Here is a 21,234-nt window from a genome sequence, read left to right on the forward strand (position 1 = left end):
GGTTTAAAGGCATCTATGAATAAACTTTTACAAATGTGGAGATAGGCTAGTTGGCAGAAAGAGCCTCAATTTAACGGCAAGAAAAATATGTATTTTTAGAGTAACAAAAAGTCTGATTTTGACAGAGGAAAATAAAGAAGGGCTCAGTATATGTGCAACTAGAAGATAAAATGAAAACAATTTCAATATTACTCAAGCAGACGGCCAGCAAAATCTCACTTTAGTTTTCTTCAGATGCATGCTGCAGAACGAAATCACTATTTTGAGTTAACGTTTCAAACAGAAACAATTGATGAATTATTAAAAGATATTATCAATCCTCTTGTCTGCTTTATTAAGACAGTTGTACACTGTCATTGTAACATTTTATACCTAAAGCTAACATACCCTTAGCACACATGAAAAGCTATAAACATTCAGAGTCCATTTCAGAGTGTTGGATGGGTGTGTGGGAGCAGGCATGGAATGTTTTGGATAGAACAAATACATATACGACAGTAATGCAATGCAGGGGTTCAGATATGAGGTGATAACCTCAAAGGAAATGCTTGTGCAATTTATATGTTGCCTGATCCAAAAAAATGTCACTACTGTTCAACGATGCTATATACTTTTTCCTAATGCATGCATTCTCTATTTGTATTAATTAAATATGTAAGGACAACTGCTCAAAGAATCCCATGTTATTTAGGCCATGGAAAGAACGACATAATCAAGTATAAATGGCAAGAAATGTAATGTAAGAAAGTACAGCTTCGACAATCACTTGACTGGTGGAAGACTAAACTATTTTGTAGTGTGGCAATAGGTTATTTGGGTATTCTTCACCTACATAATGTGAGTATAATGAAAAATAATTTTGAGTTGACGCACAAAATCCATTTAGCGCAGAGCAAACGGTTTGAAAGTGAAAATAAAAGTGTGTGGATATTTATGATTATTCTCGACAGAAGTTGCCACATAAAACATTCAGGATATTCACTGCAATACCAAAGAGTGCCTTCAAATTCTTTCCATTTTCCTGCAGATTCCATTTGCGGAAGGACTCTATCACTTCACCCATAGCGGTATTTCTAAGGCTAGAAAAAGACGCAGTATTCGCCATAAGTATTATCTGGAGAAGGATCCAAGGGTGAGCCCTTCCCTGATGCTAATTCTTTTCCAGCTTCCAGCAACTGTTACCGCGGCAACAATTATGTATGTGGTCAGCTAATCAGTGAGAAACAAAACAACTGTTAATTTGAGTTCTATCTGTAGTGAGGAAATTCAGAAAGGAAAAATACAACCTTTGAAACAGCCTGATAATTGAAAGTGTTTTACTGCTCTCTAATTTTATTCACATTTTATCAAATGTAATTTACATCAGATATGGTTACCCTGAATTTACTGCTGGGCTGGGTCACATCATTACAATAGGAAATGTGGAGCTAAGGGAATGACATTTTGTTACGTCGGTGCAGATTCATTGTGGGATAGATATTGTCTTGTCTGCAAAGGTCAGTGAGAATATGATTTGAATTTTGAGAAGGCATAATATTCAGCTTGCTAGGATCATATCACATCTTAAGTACTAAACTTAATTGTTCATATTCAGAGTAATAAATGGCAGATGCATCGTGAAGCAGCAGCAACAAATGAGGGAAAAGTATAAAGTGCCTATGAGTTGATGTGACAAATAATTAGAAAAATCTACCATTTCCATTTGTCACATGGCTTGTCATATTAAAGCAGCTTATTCAATTATATTAGTCAACTAAAATAACATGGGGTTAGGACAGCTGTAACATACACATGCAGCACAATTCCCCCCACTTATTAAAATAGATGCAGTTCAATTTTTGTTTAGGGGGGGGAAAGAGATGTTTTCAAATATTACAAAATAAAGTATATACGCAGATGCATGCATTATTTGTATTAATTAAAGGACATGAAAATCTTATACACAGTAAAAGAGGTTGCAAAGACTGAATTGTATTTTTCTCATTTCTATATGTATAAAAGTATAAACGAGATCGAACGTTTGGTTAGATAATCCTTTACTCTCCAATTTTGGGTAAATGGAATTGAGGTACAGATCAGCCATGATCTAATTGAATGGCCGAACAGGCTCGAGGGGCTGAATGGCCTCCTCCTGTTGCTATGTCCTTCCAAATACTAGCCATTATGATGATAACAAACATTACCCTTGATTAGGCACGAGATGATCTGAGTTTTAGATTTGAGTGTGACTTTCTGAACAATTCTCAATTTTGAAATATATTAATTATCTTGTAGCAATAAATCTAAGGAACTGAGTGTACAGGATAATTGAAGTGAGCAAGGACATTTAAAAAATATCTAAAGTACAAAAAATATTTCATCTTGTTGATAGTGACCATTTTGCTCCAGGGAACTAATTTTAGTTTCACCACTTTTCTGCATGCGAAAATGAAAATGTGTTACAGGTTTCTGGCCTGCCTTAGAGATTCTTTTGGTTACAGCAGTGCTGGTCACTCCTGTAAATAGTCTGAGTGTCTCACATTTAAAATTGTTCCCGTACTGCCCAATATTTAATTATATCATTGTGCGACCTGAGAGCGTAAGCATTATGATTCCCCTTGTGATCTGAACTGGATATCATGTCTTACACACGTGCCCTCGTGCACATCTCCAATCTTTCTGAAGGCAGACTGAAACACTCAGTGAGATGAGGCCAGACATGAATTGTCAAGCTGCTGTATTTTATAGACAGCAATTGAATGTACAGAGTAACCAACGCAATCAAATCTCACCATAATTCAATTGCCTCCTGAAAAAACAAGACAAATGATTTTTTAAAAGTCACCTCACTGACCCTATTAGCAGGCACGCTTAACTTTTCCTGGTTAGAGTACTGAATCTGACCAGCTGTCTGGGCTTGAGATGAGTGAGTTTCCCCTCACTAGGCCAGGCTTCCCCCCAGACTGCCCAGTAGCTGGAGTCATACCTAGCACAAAGGAAGATGGTAGTGGTTGTTGGAGGCCAATCATCCCAGCCCCAGGACATTGCTGCAGGAGTTCCTCAGGGCAGTGTCCTAGGCCCAACCATCTTCAGCTGCTTCATCAATGACCTTCCCCCCATCATAAGGTCAGAAATGGGGATGTTGGCTGATGATTGCACAGTGTTCAGTTCCATTCGCAACCCCTCAGATAATGAAGCTGTCCATGCCCGCATGTAGCAAGACCTGGACAACATCCAGGCTTGGGCTGATAAATGGCAAGTAACATTCGCGCCAGACAAGTGCCAGGCAATGACCATCTCCAACAAGAGAGAGTCTAACCACCTCCCCTTGACATTCAATGGCATTACCATCACCGAATCCCCCACCATCCTGGTGGTCACCATTGACCACAAACTTAACTGGACCAGCCATATAAATACTGTGGCTACAAGAGCAGGTCAGAGGCTGGGTATTCAGCAGCGAGTGACTCACCGCCTGACTCCCCAAAGCCTTTCCACCATCTACAAGGCACAAGTCAGGAGTGTGATGGAATATTCTCCACTTGCCTGGATGAGTGCAGCTCCAACAACACTCAAGAAGCTCGACACCATCCAGGACTAAGCAGCCCGCTCAATTGGCACCCCATCCACCACCCTAAACATTCACTCCCTTCACCACCGGCGCACTGTGGCTGCAGTGTGTACCATCCACAGGATGCACTGCAGCAACTCGTCAAGGCTTCTTCGACAGCACCTCCCAAAGCCACGACCTCTACCACCTAGAAGGACAAGGGCAGCAGGCACATGGGAACAACACCACCTGCACGTTCCCCTCCAAGTCACACACCATCCCGACTTGGAAATATATCGCAGTTCCTTCATCATCGCTGGGTCAAAATCCTGGAACTCCCTACCTAACAGCACTGTGGGAGAACCTTCACCAGATGGACTGCAGCGGTTCAAGAAGGCGGCTCACCACCACCTTCTCGAGGGCAATTAGGGATGGGCAATAAATGCTGGCCTAGCCAGCGATACCCACATCCCATGAATGAATAAAAAAAAGACATAGTGGCTGACTGATTGGCCCTGAGTATCTTTGTCCCTTTCTCCCTTCAAATGGGATGGCTGTCCCTCTGATTTCTTCCCTGTTCAGTGATTCGCCAATCGGCCTATCAATAAAACTGGTTACCTCTGCATCCCCCTCCACCCCCACCCGGCATGTGAGTTCAAAGAAAACATCTCCTGCTATTCTCAAAACAAATTCTGTCTTAATCAAAAGCAAAATACTGCGGATGCTAGAAATTTGAAATCACAACAGAAAATGCTGGATTAGCTCAGCAAGTCAGGCTGTTTCTGTTCTGACAAAAGGTCTTCGACCTGAAACGTTAACTCTGTTTCTTTCTCCGCAGATGCCGCCTGACTTGCTGAGCTTCTCCAGCATTTTCTGTTTTTATTCCTGACTTAATTATGCTGGGATGAGACAATTGTCTTTCATTGTCTGAGTTTGAAACAGGCTGTGAGTCATATCATTCCACCAACTAGCTGACCTGACTCTAATACATATCTTCAATACCTGGCCCATTAACAAATAAAACCCTTTCCCTAAGTGGTTTGAGCCGGTGACATTTTAAGCCTGTGCAAAATTACTTTGTTTTAAAGCACCTAAACACAACTCATTCCCAATTCCTTTTATGTGAAGACAAAAAAAATCAGAGATCCTGAAACATGACAATACCTACGTTACAGATATTTAAGAGTGTTCTTTACCATTTTGTTATATTGCTGATCTTAAATGTACATAAGTTGTTATTATGTTTGCGACACAAATCATGACAAAGGATTGCCTGTTTTTCAAAGTAGACTCACTCAGAAAACTCGATGGTCAAGTGAAAGACACGTGAGCTCAATAATTAAGCTTGCTGAACCCGAGCTCTGCCCGTTAGTCTCTAACTTATTTTTTCTCCGTTGCCAATTTTTCCCCATACCCTCATCGCTCCTTGCATCCATCACCCGTTAGTACTTGCTGAGGGGTTCATTATTCAGGTTTGAGCCTTCATCGTGATTGTCTGCAGGCTATTTGACAGCCGACCATTACAGACGACTACAATCCTGTCCTTACCTGTCTTCCACACACACACCTGCACTTCCGGAAGGCATCACTCAATAAAAATTAGGCATGGGAATTTCAACTGATCTTTCCCTCCCCAACAGAGGTGATGCACAGTATCACACTTACTGAGGGTCATTTGGAGGACCAAAAGGAACGGAGGAAAGGAGGAACATGGAACATGCACGTTTCATTGAGTGGACTATAATTTTGTTCTGCAAAACGCTAAACATATTCAAGGGAAATTATTGCCCTTAAAATCTATACTCTTGCTCTGGAAGTTTCTTCACTATTATGGGATACTGCAAAAGCTTTTGTCCATGCTTGTTACAATACTTCAATCTACAAGAGAGAGAAACTCAAAAGGATTGAATCTCTCCAGAGTAAGGTTAAGTGGCTGGAGCAAAATCATAAAGCCATGGCATGATATTGAATTGGTAAAGGCTAAAATGAATACATTGCCTATTTTCTGAAAGTTCTCTCTGATGCAGGTTAAATCATAGTGTTTTGCACTTGAAGATAAATCCGAATGCTTGAGTGCTTGATTGCAAAGAGGAAAATTGCCAATAAGGTTATGATTGAGTCACAAGCACTTTTATTCACACATCTAGGCAGCGGAGATAAAAATGCAATATTGTCCAGATATACGGAAAACTGAGGGCCTTGTCCTTTCTAAAATGTGAGGGTGAGTTTTCCTGGTGTTAGTGACCAAATAGCACCTGATAAATGGGTGCTTATGCACAGGAAAATTGGGTGTGAATTCAACCCTGTTCTGCGCCTGAATAGCACTGTTGCCAAATTTCCTGTATGGCTTTTCAGGTGATTGCACTTGACTGCACCTGAAGGGAGCACAGCAAAAAAATTACATGCAAATAAGTATCAAATGGCTCTACACTCAGATGTCCTATAATAATGTGGGTGCAGTTCAGAGGCAGATCACCCCAAAACATTTTCCTACATTACAACAGAGGCTACACTTCAAATATACTTAATTGGCTAAAAAAGCGCTTTGGGATCTCAGCCTTGAATATACTCAACAACTGAGCATCCACAGCCCTCTGGGGTAGAGAATTCCAAAGATTCACAACCCTCTGAATGAAGAAATTTTCCCTCATCTCAGTCAGTAACCAGTGGTGTTCCGCAGGGGTCGGTGCTGGGTCCCCAACTCTTTACAATCTATATTAACGATTTGGAGGAGGGGACCGAGTGTAACATATCCAAGTTTGCAGATGATACAAAGATGGGAGGGAAAGTGGAGAGTGAGGAGGACATAAAAAACCTACAGGGGGATAGAGACAGGCTGGGTGAGTGGGCGGAGATTTGGCAGATGCAATACAATATTGGAAATATTGACAGGAAAAATCAGAGAGCAAGTTATTATCTTAATGGCGTGAAACTGGAAAGTACTGCAGTACAAAGGGATCTGGGGGTCCTAGTGCAAGAAAATCAAAAAGTTAATATGCAGGTGCAGCAGGTGATCAAGAAGGCCAACGGAATGTTGGCTTTTATTGCTAGGGGGATAGAATATAAAAACAGGGAGGTATTGCTGCAGTTATATAAGGTATTGGTGAGACCGCACCTGGAATACTACATACAGTTTTGGTCTCCATACTTAAGAAAAGACATACTTGCTCTCGAGGCAGTACAAAGAAGGTTCACTCGGTTAACCCCGGGGATGAGGGGGCGGACATATGAGGAGAGGTTGAGTAGATTGGGACTCTACTCATTGGAGTTCAGAAGAATGAGAGGCGATCTTATTGAAACATATAAGATTGTGAAGGGGCTTGAACGGGTGGATGTGGTAAGGATGTTCCCAAGGATGGGTGAAACTAGAACTAGGAGGCATAATCTTAGAATAAGGGGCTGCTCTTTCAAAACTGAGATGAGGAGAAACTTCTTCACTCAGAGGGTAGTAGGTCTGTGGAATTTGCTGCCCCAGGAAGCTGTGGAAGCTACATCATTAAATAAATTTAAAACAGAAATCGACAGTTTCCTAGAAGTAAAGGGAATTAGGGGTTACGGGGAGCGGGCAGGAAATTGGACATGAATTTAGATTTGAGGTTAGGATCAGATCAGCCATGATCTTATTGAATGGCGGAGCAGGCTCGAGGGGCCGATTGGCCTACTCCTGCTCTTATTTCTTATGTTCTTATGTTCTAAAGAGAACATCGAGAAGTAAATTGAGAAAATTGTGTAACGGAAACACTTTTCTCTGAATCCCTGTTAAGATCGTGTTCCTGATAAGTGAATAAAATGTAGCAAACAGATGTTATCAGGTATCAGTTTAACATTTTTAATTGAAGCCTTACGATGCTCACGCCCGATCTAACATTTATGGATTTGCTTACCCAGATTGTTTCTCTTGCAGGTAAAACATGTCATGCAGCAGGAAGGATTTAACAGAAAGAAACGAGGCTACAGAAGCATCAGTGAAATTGGTATCACAATGAATGACCCCTTGTTTACTAAACAATGGTATCTTGTAAGCAACGTTTGATTTACCTACATCTGTTTTACTTGTGCTAACATTTACCTGTGTTTATTACTTTATTTTAAATTTGTTCTTGGATTGTGGGCGATGCTAGCAAGGCCGGCATTTATTGCCCATTGTAGTTGCCCTGAGAAGGGTGGTGGTGAGCCCTCTCTTTGAACCGCTGCAGTCCTTGTGCCAATGATGCACCCAGTTAGAGAATTTCAGGCTATTAACCCAGTGATGATGAAGGAACAGTGATATATATCCAAGTCAAGATGGCATGTGACTTGGTGACAGTGTTCCCACGGCATTGCTGCTCTGGTCCTTCCTGGTGGCAGGAATTAGAAGTAACGGTGTAGAAATAGTTGTAATCATAGAATGATACAGCATAAAGGGAGGCCATTCGGCCCATCGTGCCTGTGCCGGTTCTTTGAAAGAATTATCCAATTAGCCCCACTTCCCCATAGTCCTGCAATTTTTTCCCCTTCAATTATTTATCCAGTTCCCTTTTGAAAGTTATTCTTGAATCTGCTTCCACCGCCCTTTCAGGCAGTGCATTCCAGATCATAACAACTCGCTGCATAAAAACATTTGGCCTCATCTCCCCCTCTGATTCTTTTGCCAATTATCTTAAACCTGTGTCCTCTGGTTACCGACCCTTCTGCCACTGGAAACAGTTTCTCCTTATTTACTCTATGAAAACCCTTCATGATTTTGAACACCTCTATCAAATCTCCCCTTAATCTTCTCTGCTCTTAGGAGAAGAACTCCAATTAATGTTCAATGTAGGACATCATCATCCTCCATCTTAAAATTGCCATCTGCAGAAATGAAATGAATTCTTTGTATGGGATCAAAATTAAAATGAGACTTACATATTCACTAATGGAATGATATTCCACTCTGCACTGTTCATATGACGTTCCTTTCTCAGCTGCTTCAGCAAAGGCATTAATCCGTTTATTTTAAACAGATTAATCCTTTTGTTAAAATAGCGGATAAAGAAACTTTGTCATGGCTCACACTTGTTGCATGTAGTAAACTGATGGGGAGGTGCATTCTAACATGGATGGACTTTATCTTGCTGTTGCTGCTAAAAGCTTTTTAATCAACTGTGTCACATCTCCAAGGCGACTGAGCATTCACTTGGTGCTTTTTTTTGTTGGAGAAATGGGTAAAATCATTGACAGAACATGTAGTTAATTAATAACAAAATGTAGGTCAGAAACTACACCTTATGGCCTATTTGCTTAATTATGCCTGCCCATATTTGGCAGACGCCACTTCCTGTGGGAAATCCCAGGAGTGGTGGGACAGCCGCAGAGCCAGAAGAGTGTCTTGGGAGTAAGTATCCGTTGCGTTCTGCTGGAGTCACACTGGCCTCCTGGTGTTACCCCAGCAGAAAACCTCGGTCAGTTGTCTTAGTTATTTTCCTCCTCGTTTTATTTGATGAGAGCAGCACTGGTCGAAATGCCTCAAACTGTTCCACACGGTGAATTGTTCTTGGAACTTATGTGAGCAAATATGGAAAAGTGTTTGGGTAACTTCATTTCTGTGAAGATAGCAGTCGAAATTAAAGCGTTAGTGGGGTTTTTAAGTTTGAAGTTATATTATGCTGTTAAATAAAGTACCTCTTTTACACATATGTTTTGGACTGATTCTAACATTTTTCAGTTCGTAAATTGACCAGTTGATTAGAATACCAACAGCTCTCATATTAAGATTGTTCCATAAGCTGTCTGGGTTGTTCCATTGCCATGTCTACAATAGTATTCACTTGTTATATATCTGGTGCAGCTTGAGATGGGTGATTCAACTAGCTTTGTTTTGTCGTTGGAATCAATCAGCGCCTATGTATTTTTAAGATATGTTCATTCTTGGGATTTGGGCGTCACTGGCAAGGCCGGCATTTATTGCCCATTTCTAGTTGCCCCTTGAGAAGGTGGCATTGGGTCTTATTCTTGAACCGCTGCAGTCCGTGTGGTGAAGGTTCTCCCACAGTGCTGTTAGGTAGGGAGTCCCTGGATTTGGACCCAGCGATGTATACCATGGAATTGTGCAACAAACACCCTTGGCCCTTGATTATCCATCTGTTGATCTCCATCTCAACTATGCAGAGGTGATCTGCCAAGTGAAGGATAGTCACTTCCTCCAGAGACGGAGTCCAGTCATCCCAGGTTAACCCCATCTACCGCTGAGGGGCTAACGGAAGAGCAGAATTGCCAGAGACTTGGTAGCTTTTCCAGTTGCCCTTTCGGTTAGGGAAAGCACATTGTTGTGGCGGAGGAAATAAAATTAAATAAAATAAGTTATAAAAGAAAAAAAGAGTCAGTGCTTGTACATATTGTTTGATTATTGACTTGTTGCCAACTCCATGATTTTGGAAACAAGAAGCGGATAATATTGTTATAAAACATGAGAACATTTTAAAGCCCCAATTTTAGCCTGGGCATGATTGTGGTGTGCGGGGGGCCCGCAGTTTGAAGGAAGCAGGAGTGACAGTGCCAGTGTGACGGTGCCAGCTTGAGGCACATGCCATTTTAACTTCCGGGCCTCATTTCCATTCAGCAACGCTGACTAGTGCCCGAAGCCAGGCAGGAATGATGTGGAGACTGGCGGGCGGGAGTGGTATGTCGGACGGCAGGAGGTCGCTGCCGGGGACCCGAGGGAGAGGTCCCCCCTGGCGGTCAGGTAAATCGATCCTGGAAGTTGGGGTGAGGGGTTGGGGGGAGGTGCAGAGGAGGCCTACGGCTTCCTTATGATTCTTCTGGTTCCAAACCTGTTTATGGGCCAGTTCTGCTGCCAGTTCCGGGACGGTGTGTGTGTGTTTGGCCCCATTCTTTGTTAAAATCCCATTGGCGTCCAAATTACATTATTTCAATATTCAAGAGGCCCCCACCTGCCTGCAGCAGGCGGCCTTGAAGCTTTAGAAAACCTAGGGGTTAAAATGGTGGGGGGGGGGGGGTGGGGGATGGGGCGTTAATGCCACAGGTAGCTCCCGGCCGCCACGCCATTTTAACCCCTCACCCGCCCCATTCCTGCCGGGCGGACAGCGTTAAAATCGGGGTTTAAAATCTAAAAAAATATGGCGTAAGTATCAAAACATGTTCATCCAGTATGTCCACTTTATTTTCATTGAACCAGGTAAACACTGGCCAAGCAGATGGAACTCCTGGGTTAGACCTTAATGTGGCCGAGGCTTGGGAATTAGGCTACACTGGAAAAGGAGTAACCATAGCAATCATGGATGATGGTGAGTGCAATTGAGTGTCATTACTGAAAGTCTCGCTGACAGTATGTACTAGCAAGCTGACCGTGTGTTGCTCTGTGCCTTTTACTTGACACATATTTTGAGGAAGCAAGCAATGTCATGACCACAAATGTATCAGCCTCTTTTCTGTTGTAACTGCTCTCGAACCTTACAATAATTGCGTTTAGGTTTAAAGATGTGCGTAAGAATATATCCTGCTGAATTGATTACGAAGCAATTGTTTTTCTTTTGTTTGATACTAGAAGCTGATACCAGAACCGTGCAAATGTACTGCATTTACAATGATATTTATCATGCTACTTCTCAATGCTTCAAATCCCTTCAACGCTGCGGAAAAATGTGATTTGTTTGGTTTGCAGAACCTCCTTTCATGGCTTTAAATTCAGTTTATATAACCTATTTATCATTTTAATGCAGGAATTGATTACTTGCACCCTGACCTTGCAGAAAACTATGTAAGTACACAATCCTCGTTTGTAATTTATTTTGATAGGAATGGTGGACGTTGATAAATGTCATAAGTAATAAAAGATGAAAATAATTGATTGTACGCAGACTGTGAGAGAACGCTCCTTGAATACAAAGTGAGCAAAAACACCAGCTTGGCAGGATTCCCAAACTTTGATGGGTATACAATATGTAAAAAAAAAAGGAAGAATCTATAAATAGAACTGACTATATCTGAATGGCCTCCTTCTGTGCTGTATCATTCTATATCAGTTGTTTGTGAAGATGTGCCTATTTGTACAAGCTAGATTCAGAATGGAGACATCAACGCTGAAGATTTCCTCATTGCCAGAATATATTGATGCTAGACTGTCACAACCGGAGGAATTCTTCATGTGTTTGTCCACAAAAAGACCTCAAAATTAAATCTTGATGCATTTAAGGGGAAGCTAGATAAGCACACGAGGGAGAAAGGAATAGAAGGATATGCTGATAGGGTTAGATGAAGAGGGGTGGGAGGAGACTCGTGTGGAGGATAAACACCAGCATAGACCAGTTGGGCCGAATGGCCTGTTTCTGTGCTGTAAATTCTGTATAATTCTATGTGCTGCCTAGAGTGAGTTTCCTTAATTAGGCTATTGCATCCATTATCAGCCATTTTGCCCTGCATAAAGAGCGGGAGAGAGTTTGTGAGTGGCTGTTGAAAATGGATGAGCGGATGGAGCTTCTTCATGTAGTCTGTATGCTGAGAGGGAGAAGAAGTTACAACCAGGATGAGGAGGTGTTCAATGGAAAGAAAGTAGTTGGACTGTGAAGTGAGAAAGCCGCCATCGGAGGAGTTCATTATTTGGCATTTGCTGAGATCAGAATGGTGTCAGTGCTCATCGGGAGAGCAAGACGTGAACGTGTGTTTGGAATAAGAATGAGAGGTGGCACAGTGTCCCCGTGATTGGTGGAGAAAGTTGGGGTGCAGGGCCGGGAAGTGTTTAAAGTGCTGGGGGTGGGGGGAGGGGGAAGGGGGAAGTACTGTCACCAGGTGTAATGCTGAGAAATTGAGATATGTGGGGTAATTTTAACCCTCAAGAACGGGTGGGTCGGGGGCGGGTGGGAGGTTAAAATAACAGCTTTTTGGAGAGGGAACGCATCCCGGCACCAACGCGCCCACTTCTGGGTTTAACCCAGGCAGGTTTGTCTGCATGTGGACAGCAGACGCCAGGATGTCCCACCCCCACTTAAAGCCGGCGGGCCAATACTTAAAAGGTCAATGTACCTCAATGAAATAATTGAGGTACTTAATTCTTTGTGTATTGGAAAACTTAGGTGAATTTAACCTTACCTGTTTGGGTTTCCCATCACTTCCGATTCATGTCAGGTGAAAGCCGGCAGGAAGGGCCGGGTCCATGAGGTGTCTTTATTGCACTGTTTGTGGGTCCAGAGGAGCAGGCGTGCTTCTTCCAGGCTCAGCAAGCTGACCTGGCCAACAGGACCACCGCCGCCCCCCCAAATGATGCTGGATCCCCCGATGCTGGACCCCCTCGGTGTTGGATTCCCCCCATCCCGATCCCTGTGCTGGCTGGCCATCCCCCCCCGATCCTGCCTGTCTCCCGATCCCAATGCTGGACCACCCCCCATAATCCTCAATGCTGGCTGGACCCCCGATGTCGTCCACATCCCCCGACTAACCCCCCGCCCTCTGATTTTTTTCCAGGGCCCATGATCTCTCTCTCCCTCCCTCCCCCCTCTATGATTCACATCTCCTTTCCCTTCCAGCATGTCAATCTGGCTGCCTGGCGCGTGGCAAACCCAGCGAAGCACAAATACTCATCTTCACTCGAGTTGCGATCGCAGATTGCGACGCATTCAATTGGCCTCCGGGTTCCCCACGCGAATATCTACGGCACCGGCTACAAGATAAAATCATGCCCATGCATTCACCTTTGCTGCTCTGGTGAGATCAGTGAACCTTTTCCTGCATTGAATCCAGGTCCTGGGGGAGATTTCACTACCTTTTCCACCTCTGCTGCAAGTTATTTTTTTGGGCAGCTTCTTTCCATCAGATGAAAGTAGGACCCACCCATTGGAAAACCACTGCCAGTTAAAATTCTCCCTTATATATAGACTACAAAGCCTATATTAACTCAGCAGAGCAATATCATAATCCTGTTTGACAAGCTGTAGAGAAAACTCATCTCCTGCTCTTGAACTGATCACAACCCAAAGCCATGAACATCACTGGATTAATCCATCATGTGCTAAGTATGGTTTGTTAGAGCATGGTTTGGGAAATTTATTGATATGCTTCTTAGTACCCAGTAAAATGGGTTTAAAATCTGCCCAGCATCGTTTGGGGGGAGGGGGTCGGCCGACCGTGGGGGTCCTGTCGGCCAGGTGAGCTTATTGAGCTTGTTTTTTGGTTACATTTTGTTTCGTCATCAAATACGGAAATTTAAATAAGTAATACTAATTTAATCAGTACTCAGTGAATACAACACTAATTTAATATATTTCGGAAAATCCTGAAAGGAGTAAATATCTTACACCAGATTCGTGCAATTTGTGATTTTTTTTTAGCAGAACCCATAAAAATGAGTCAACACCATTTCTTTATGAGTGAATGTTCAAACATTCAGTATTTATACAAATTATCTTTATTCAGAATACTCCTGTGCAGCATGATTTTTAGTAGGGCTGCTCCCATGGCTTTGTTTTAATTTGGTGACGATGCTACCAGAGTCCGTGTCTTTTTCCATTACAAGTAACTCCTTGCTCTGATAACTACACTGCGAGTTATTATGCTCCATAAGGTTAGAAATGACTGTATCATCGTTCAAACACATATCAAATTCGTCTCTCCACATTTTAATAACTCATTAACCCATTTGTTTCGAAGTTAATGCCTCTGCCAAAATAGTGGAGAAGGGAATTTGATCCGAGTGCATTGCTTGGGTGATAGTAATTTCTATCTTATAATTGCCTTCTGCTATGAAGCAATTTAGAAGGCTTGTCAATTTCAATTTTATATTATTAATATATTTATAAGTTTTGAGCTGATGATGCCAAAGGCAGTAATCAGGTAATGTGGCCAAATAGTAAAAATTATTACAAAATCATAATAATGATTTTTTTTTAAAAAAACTTCACAGAAAATAGCCCATAGGAATGACCCTAAACTTGTACAAGCTTTGTTCTACTATTAAATGCTGCAGCAATACTTGAAATTGGGGTCCTGGAATCTTTTTGCACTAAAGCTACATTTTTTTTTATTCGTTCATGGGATGTGGGCGTCGCTGGCGAGGCCGGCATTTATTGCCCATCCCTAATTGCCCTTGAGAAGGTGTTGGTGAATTTGTATTCAATGAATGATGACAGACAATTAGGTGTTGTTGCAGTCATAAATAATATGAAACCGTACTTGAGTGGCCACCTGTGATTGCACAAGAATGAAGAGAATATATAGAATTTAACCCAAAAAGTGTTCAATTGATACTTTTTTTGAGTTACACAGGAAATTTGGTGCCATGTGTGGTGAATATATTATCAAAATGGTTGTTCCAAAAATACTTTAGCTCAGAGTTTCACATGGGCTGCGGAGTTTCTTTTTAAAGAATATCAGATTTATTTCCCTGTGTCTGAGAACGAAGCAACAGGGCCCAGTACCAGAACCACATGGCTAAAGTCACATATAAAACCCACATATATCAGAGGAGGAGGTTAGTGATGGTAACGACTAATTTGTTTTGAAGCTATTTTATTTTGTACTCTAATTTTCTTTTTAAACTGAAAGCTGCTGTTACTTTAATGGGGCAATGCTACATTGCCTTATTTGCCTTATAACGTAACTCTTTCTGCCTTTCTTACTTTCATAGAAGAAAATAAGTTGAATGAAGATTATGAACAGCCAACACATTAGACAGAGAGTTTTAACAACGGTGCCAATGCTGCTTTTAATAAATCGAATAAAATTCATCACCTGTCCGGGGAGATAACGAGGGCGATTTTCCTGGGCCAACACCCGGGTGCACTAGATCGCCCGGGTGAAGCGAATATCGGAAAATTGGCCGGGTTGGAACGCACGCCTGTAAAGCAATCCAAGAATGTTCCTCCATTAATTTAAATATCCTGCCACTCAGATTCAAAAAGGAATGAATGGCCAATCATGTACAAACATCATTGATATGTTTGAGTTATTTCTTTCTCCATCAGGTGACTAATTTGTGTCCAAATTAGCCTGGTATGGGGATCTTGTTGACTCTTAACGATGGAGTCCTATGGTTTTGATATGAAGCTCACAGCAACAAATTGTCTTTAATGACGTTATTATCAGCTGCGTAAAATACAGACAAAATATCCAACCAGTCTGGAGAGCAGAGGTGCAATTGGTTCAGATCTCCCTTCTTCCTTGGTCTCTTCTAACAAGCTGTGGCTACCCTAGCTATATTTATATGCAACGTTCTTGATCTGGTGCAGCTCAACCATGAGACAAAAATGCTCCGATCTCGCACACAAGGGCGGCACACCTGGCAAACCAGGGCTGACTAATTACGCATCCCACAGGAACGGTCCCCAGCAGTCACATAAGTGGGGAGGGCAATAACTGCCGGCCTCGCCAGCGACGCCCACATCCCATGAACGAATAAATAAAGTGGGGAGGGGGCTTTAGGTGATCACAGTCAGGGGAAGGAAGTCCGGGCCCATAGGTTTCCTTATGGGGCCTGGAGGGTCACTCCTGCTCCTCCTGGTCCACAAGGAAACCCTCTTTTATGACTTATCTTTTTGACCCTCCTCTTGGGCAAGGCTGGCACCAGGCAGCAACCCGCCACTGGAAGTTAAAATGGTATTCACGTCATCAAGGCTTGACTTTTGAATCTCAATGCCGCCCTCGCCTGCCTGGGGTCTCGCTGGCTGCCAAAATGCGCCTGCTAAAATGGCACACAGTGCGTGGTCAGCATGGATCACTGGTGAGTTGCACACTGCTTAGAACTGCTGACCCTCATCTTCCACAACTCCAAGCTCACACTGATAGGAAAGTTCAGGAGTTTTGCATTAAAATACATAACATTATGAAAGGGGTTAGATAGGGTAGACATAGAGAAGATATTTCCACTTGTGGGGGAGACAAGAACTAGGGCCATAAATATAAGAATAGAATTATAGAATGGTTACAGCACAGAAGGAGGCCATTCAGCCCATCGAGCCAGTGCCGGCTCTTTGTAAGAGCAATCCAGTTAGTCCCATTCCCCCCGCTCTTTCCCCGTAGCCCTGCAAATTTTTTGTCTTCAAATATTTATCCAATTCCTTTTTGAAAGTCATGATTGAATCTGCTTCCACCACCCTTTCAGGCAGCGCATTCCAGATCATAACTATTCGCTGTGTAAAAAAGTTTTTCCTCATGTCGCCTTTGGTTCTTTTGCCAATCACCTTAAATCTGTGTCGTCTGGTTCTTGGCCCTTTCACCAATGGGAACAGTTTGTCTTTATTTACGTTATCTAAACCCTTCATGATTTTGCATACGTCTATCAAATCTCCTCTCAACCTTCTCTGCTCTAAGGAGAACAACCCCAGCTTCTCCAGTCTATCCATGTAACTGAAGTCCCTCATCCCTGGAATCATTCTAGTAAAACTTTTCTGCACCCTCTCTAAGGCCTTCACATCCTTCCTAAAGTGCGGTGCCCAGAATTGAACACAACACTCCAGTTGTGGCCGAGCCAGTGTTTTATAAAGGTTCATCACAATCTCCTTGCTTTTGTGCTCTATGCCTCTATTTATAAAGTCCAGGATCCCGTATGTTTTTTGAACCGCTTTCTCAACCTGTCCTGCCGCCTTCAAAAATTTGTGCACATATACCCCCAGGTCACTCCGTTCCTGCACCCCCTTTAGAATTGTACCATTTAGCTTATATTGCCTCTCCTCGTTCGCACTTCTCTGCATTAAATTTCATCTGCCGTATGTCCGCCCATTCCACCAGCCTGTCTTTGTCCTCTTGAAGTCTATTACAATCCTCCTCACTGTTCACTACACTTCCAAGCTTTGTGTCAAATAAATCCAACAGAGAATTCAGGAGAAACTTCTTTACCCAAAGAGTGGTAAGAATGTGGAACTCGCTACCATGAGGAGTAGTTAAGGTGACTGGCGTAGATGCCTTTAAGGGGAAGCTAGATATGCAGATGAGGGAAAAAGGAATAGAAGGTTATGCTGATAGAGTTAGATGAAGAGGGATGAGAGGAGGCTTGTGTGGAGCATAAATGCCAGCATATACCAGTTGGGCCGAATGGCCTGTTTCTTTGCTGTCGACCCTATATATAACAATGTAATTGCAATACAGCAGCATTCTGGTCAACTTAACAGAATCTGATCTGTTTACAATCTGAACTGCAGATTTTAAAAAAATCGTTATGTACAGTGATTGGATCTAAAAGGACAGTCACTGATTAAAACTGGATAGAAGTACTCTATTTTTGTCACGTTTACATTAGATAGTTCTTAAAATTTCCCACAGTTTGCAAGCGTACTGTTCCAAATCCGGAGAGCCTGAGTTTTCGTCTTTCCCTATTTTATTTTGGAATTAGGGCATCGGCTCTGATCGGTAACTATTGGCACCAGTCCGGGAACCTCTGGAACATGACACCATTGGTGGCCGTATTTGTCCCGGCTTCTCAAACCGTAAATGTATAGATTGCCTGAACTGCACGTCCCATTTTAATCAGGACAAAACTGACAAAGAGCCAAAGCAAGAGGCCCATTCCTGTTTGGGCAGCACTGATCTCAACGTATCTGGTCACGCCAGTTAGTGGAATCAGGGATGTATCAGCACCTGATGGCACCAATTTATATACCGTATAATGCTGCAATCCTTACCAAATCAATATATCATATAAAAGGGGGAACGGAGCAGTTGCGGGCTGAAAATCTTGGTGCAGTATTTATCAACCCATTCCCACCGATGTCCAACTTGGAGCAGGCCAGGAAAACAGGCAAATAACGCTTTCGCCCGAAACAAGACGGGACCATCCTTGTGTATGAAAATCGGCATCTGTAGGACCCCTGAAGCAATTTTGGTGTTCCACTGGGCACTGAGCATTGAGTGGCAAACCAGTGGTCCTTAAAGAGGACACTGCAGGCCGCTCTGAAAAGCCCCGATAATTAAGCTGCTCGAATGATTTTTGTGGGGCATGAATGTTCCTCCTGGCTCCGCAAAAAAAATCTCCCCACCGGCTGCTGGTTCCTCCGTGACCTCTCCAGCATTGCCCTCCTCCCCCTCTACCCCCACCCCCCCCCCCCACCTCTTTTAGGGCCCATCTCTGGCTCGGCTCCATGGAGGAGCTGCTGGATTTCTCCTCCGATCAGCAAGCCAACCGATACACTCGCTCCTCACTGGCAGCTCACCGAAAGACTTCTACTGAGGCCGGACCATAAAAATGGTTTTTGGACCTCTCGCTGGGTGCTGTCAGGGTGTCCCGATCGTTCACCTCCACCCCCCCCTTGCCCGGTGTGCATCCAGAACGAAATTCAGCTCCCATGTCTTTACAATGGGGGCTAAATGATATCTGGTCCAATCATCCCTCAACTCTCTAAACCTGCTTCATCTGAAGATATAAAATGTACATTGAAGTCTTTCTTGTGAAAGCAATTGTAAAAGTCAATAAGAGAAATTAATTTAAATGATTTTCATCTGGTTATTTTGACACTAAGAAGAATGAATTACAACTGGGTGAAATGAACAACTCATACATTTTTAGAATTTCACTTTGTAATTTGACGAAGTGTTAGAAAATAAAGGCAGGCTGCACCAAGGATTGCTAAATACAAGCAGTGATATTCGACTAATTTGATCAGGGAGCTAACACTCCTCCAGGCTCTGGTAGTGTAGCAGAAATAACAGCTTCTAAATGCTGTTCTTGTCACATTAAAATTCATATTACCCTGGACATTAAGCAGCTGTTGAAGAGAATTCGTAATGTGATAACAGCTGCATCACACTGCTCACCCTGGGGGCTTGTCTGAGGGAGAGGGACGGATCACAAGGTTTTGATCTCGGTGCTTCACCACAAAAAAAAAAGAGAAGATGGCTCCGCCCAACTTCACACAATAAAAGCAAACCAACTCGCTCCCAACCATGGCACAATCGGAGACTGATGAAAAGAATTCCCAACAATTTCGCTCTACGCAAAGGAACAAGAGTAGGCCCATTCAGCCCCTCGAGAATGTTCCGCCATGCAGTCAGATCATGGCTGATCGGTACCTCACCTCCATTTACCTGCCTTCGCTCCATATCCTTTGATACCCTCACCTGACAAAAACCTTTCAATCTTAGTCTTGAAAATTTCAATTGACCCCCAGCATCCGCAGCCTTTTGGAGAATGAGTTCCAGATTTCCACTACCCTTTGTGTGAAAAAGTGCTTCCTGATTTTACTCCTAAATGGCCCAGCTCTATTTCTAAGATTATGCCCCCTTTGTTCTAGATTCCCCCACCGGAGGAAATGGTTTCTCTGTATCTAGCCTGTTGAATCCCTTTATCATTTTAAACACATTGATTAGATGAACCCTCAACCTTCTGGATGCCTTTAAGGGGAAGCCAGACAAGTGCACGGGGGAGAAACGAATAGAAGGATATGCTGGTAGTGTTAGATGAAGTAGGGAGGGAGGAGACTCGCGTGGAGCATAAAAGCCAGCATAGACCAGTTGGGCCGAATGGCCTGTTTCTGTGCTGCACATTCCATGTAATAAGTAATATAATTCTATGAAAATGTTCAGCCTTGCACTATTTTGTTTCCAAGTGGAGGGATCTTGTATGAAGAAAAGATACATGCTTATTTATAAAAAAGGTCATAATAGTCAATTATTTTTAAGTAAATACATTTCACCTTTATAAGTTTACATTTTATATATATCTGTTACAGAATGCAGAAGCAAGCTATGACTTCAGCAGCAATGACCCATATCCATATCCCCGTTACACGGACGATTGGTTTAACAGGTAACTTAGACACAACTTGGTCATTCTTTAGTGATGCCAGGAAATCATTAGCAGGCTGGAGTGTGTACTTTCTTGCTAAATCATTAAAATGCTGGGTAATCAGCGCTACTCCATGACAGTGGAGTGCAGTGAGTGTCTGGGCTATGTTTGGTACTGATTTTTAAAAAAAAATGCATTCCAGCCAAGGCATTTTAAGGCACTTTATGGTATAATGTTAATCCACGCAAAATGTAAATTTCTTCAGGAGTTCAAGGCCAAAATGCTTTTACCTTTTTCAGAATTCTTGCTAATCTGTTTATATTGATAATGCCTCTGAAGATTTTGATCTATTAACTTGTATTTAAGCTACTGTACTAAAACTAACATTCCAACAAACCAGAAAATGCCCCCCATTGCACTATTAACCAGATACTTATAGCTGTGAATTATTTGCCAGTTTTGTGCTTACCAGATAAGCTTGAAAACTTTGCTAAAGCACCGACCATATATTTATAAAATAATCACCACTTCCCCCTCAAAGTGAAATAATTGAGTAGATTTAAAATTGTAACACTTAAAAAGAAATTCTGTCAGATAAAGCCTACATAACAACAGTCACTAGCCTTCAAAGGCAATTTATTGTGTGAAGTGATTTGATATATTTTGACATGATAAAATGTATACAAATGAAAGTACGTATCATTTTTATTGCATTAGTTACCCTTGTATTTTTTTTGCACTCCAAAACATAAATAATTATATTTAAAATCTTTACAAAAAACTGACTGAAGTGAATAGTATAGTGTTGTTTTGTTGCCCGTAGCAGAGGTGTAACTGTAATGTACAAGAGAAAGACCTTGTACAAACTGCGCACATTACATAATTGTCACAATTCTCGTTTAACGTTATAATTTATTACAGTTTTTAAAAACTCTGTGCATGGTCTGGGATTTCCTCGGAGCTGCTCCCACTCCGCTGCCGTAACTTTGCTGGAAGCGTTGTGAAACGGCCATATCCATGTGTA

At 42.4% G+C, this 21,234-nt stretch overlaps 1 protein-coding gene across 1 annotated transcript in view; it reads left to right on the forward strand.

Moving 5' to 3' along the window:
* The window catches only part of pcsk2 (proprotein convertase subtilisin/kexin type 2), a 66,040-nt gene that overhangs the window by 19,989 nt on the left and 24,817 nt on the right, over positions 1-21,234 (forward strand). Inside the window, exons 2-6 of the mRNA XM_067989471.1 lie at positions 1,028-1,132; positions 7,434-7,547; positions 10,683-10,791; positions 11,227-11,264; positions 20,155-20,231. Coding sequence (XP_067845572.1) covers positions 1,028-1,132; positions 7,434-7,547; positions 10,683-10,791; positions 11,227-11,264; positions 20,155-20,231 — 443 coding nt within the window. The remainder of the gene's footprint in view (positions 1-1,027; positions 1,133-7,433; positions 7,548-10,682; positions 10,792-11,226; positions 11,265-20,154; positions 20,232-21,234) is intronic.

This window comes from Heptranchias perlo, chromosome 8 (genome assembly GCF_035084215.1).
Source record: "Heptranchias perlo isolate sHepPer1 chromosome 8, sHepPer1.hap1, whole genome shotgun sequence".
NCBI lineage: Eukaryota > Metazoa > Chordata > Chondrichthyes > Hexanchiformes > Hexanchidae > Heptranchias > Heptranchias perlo.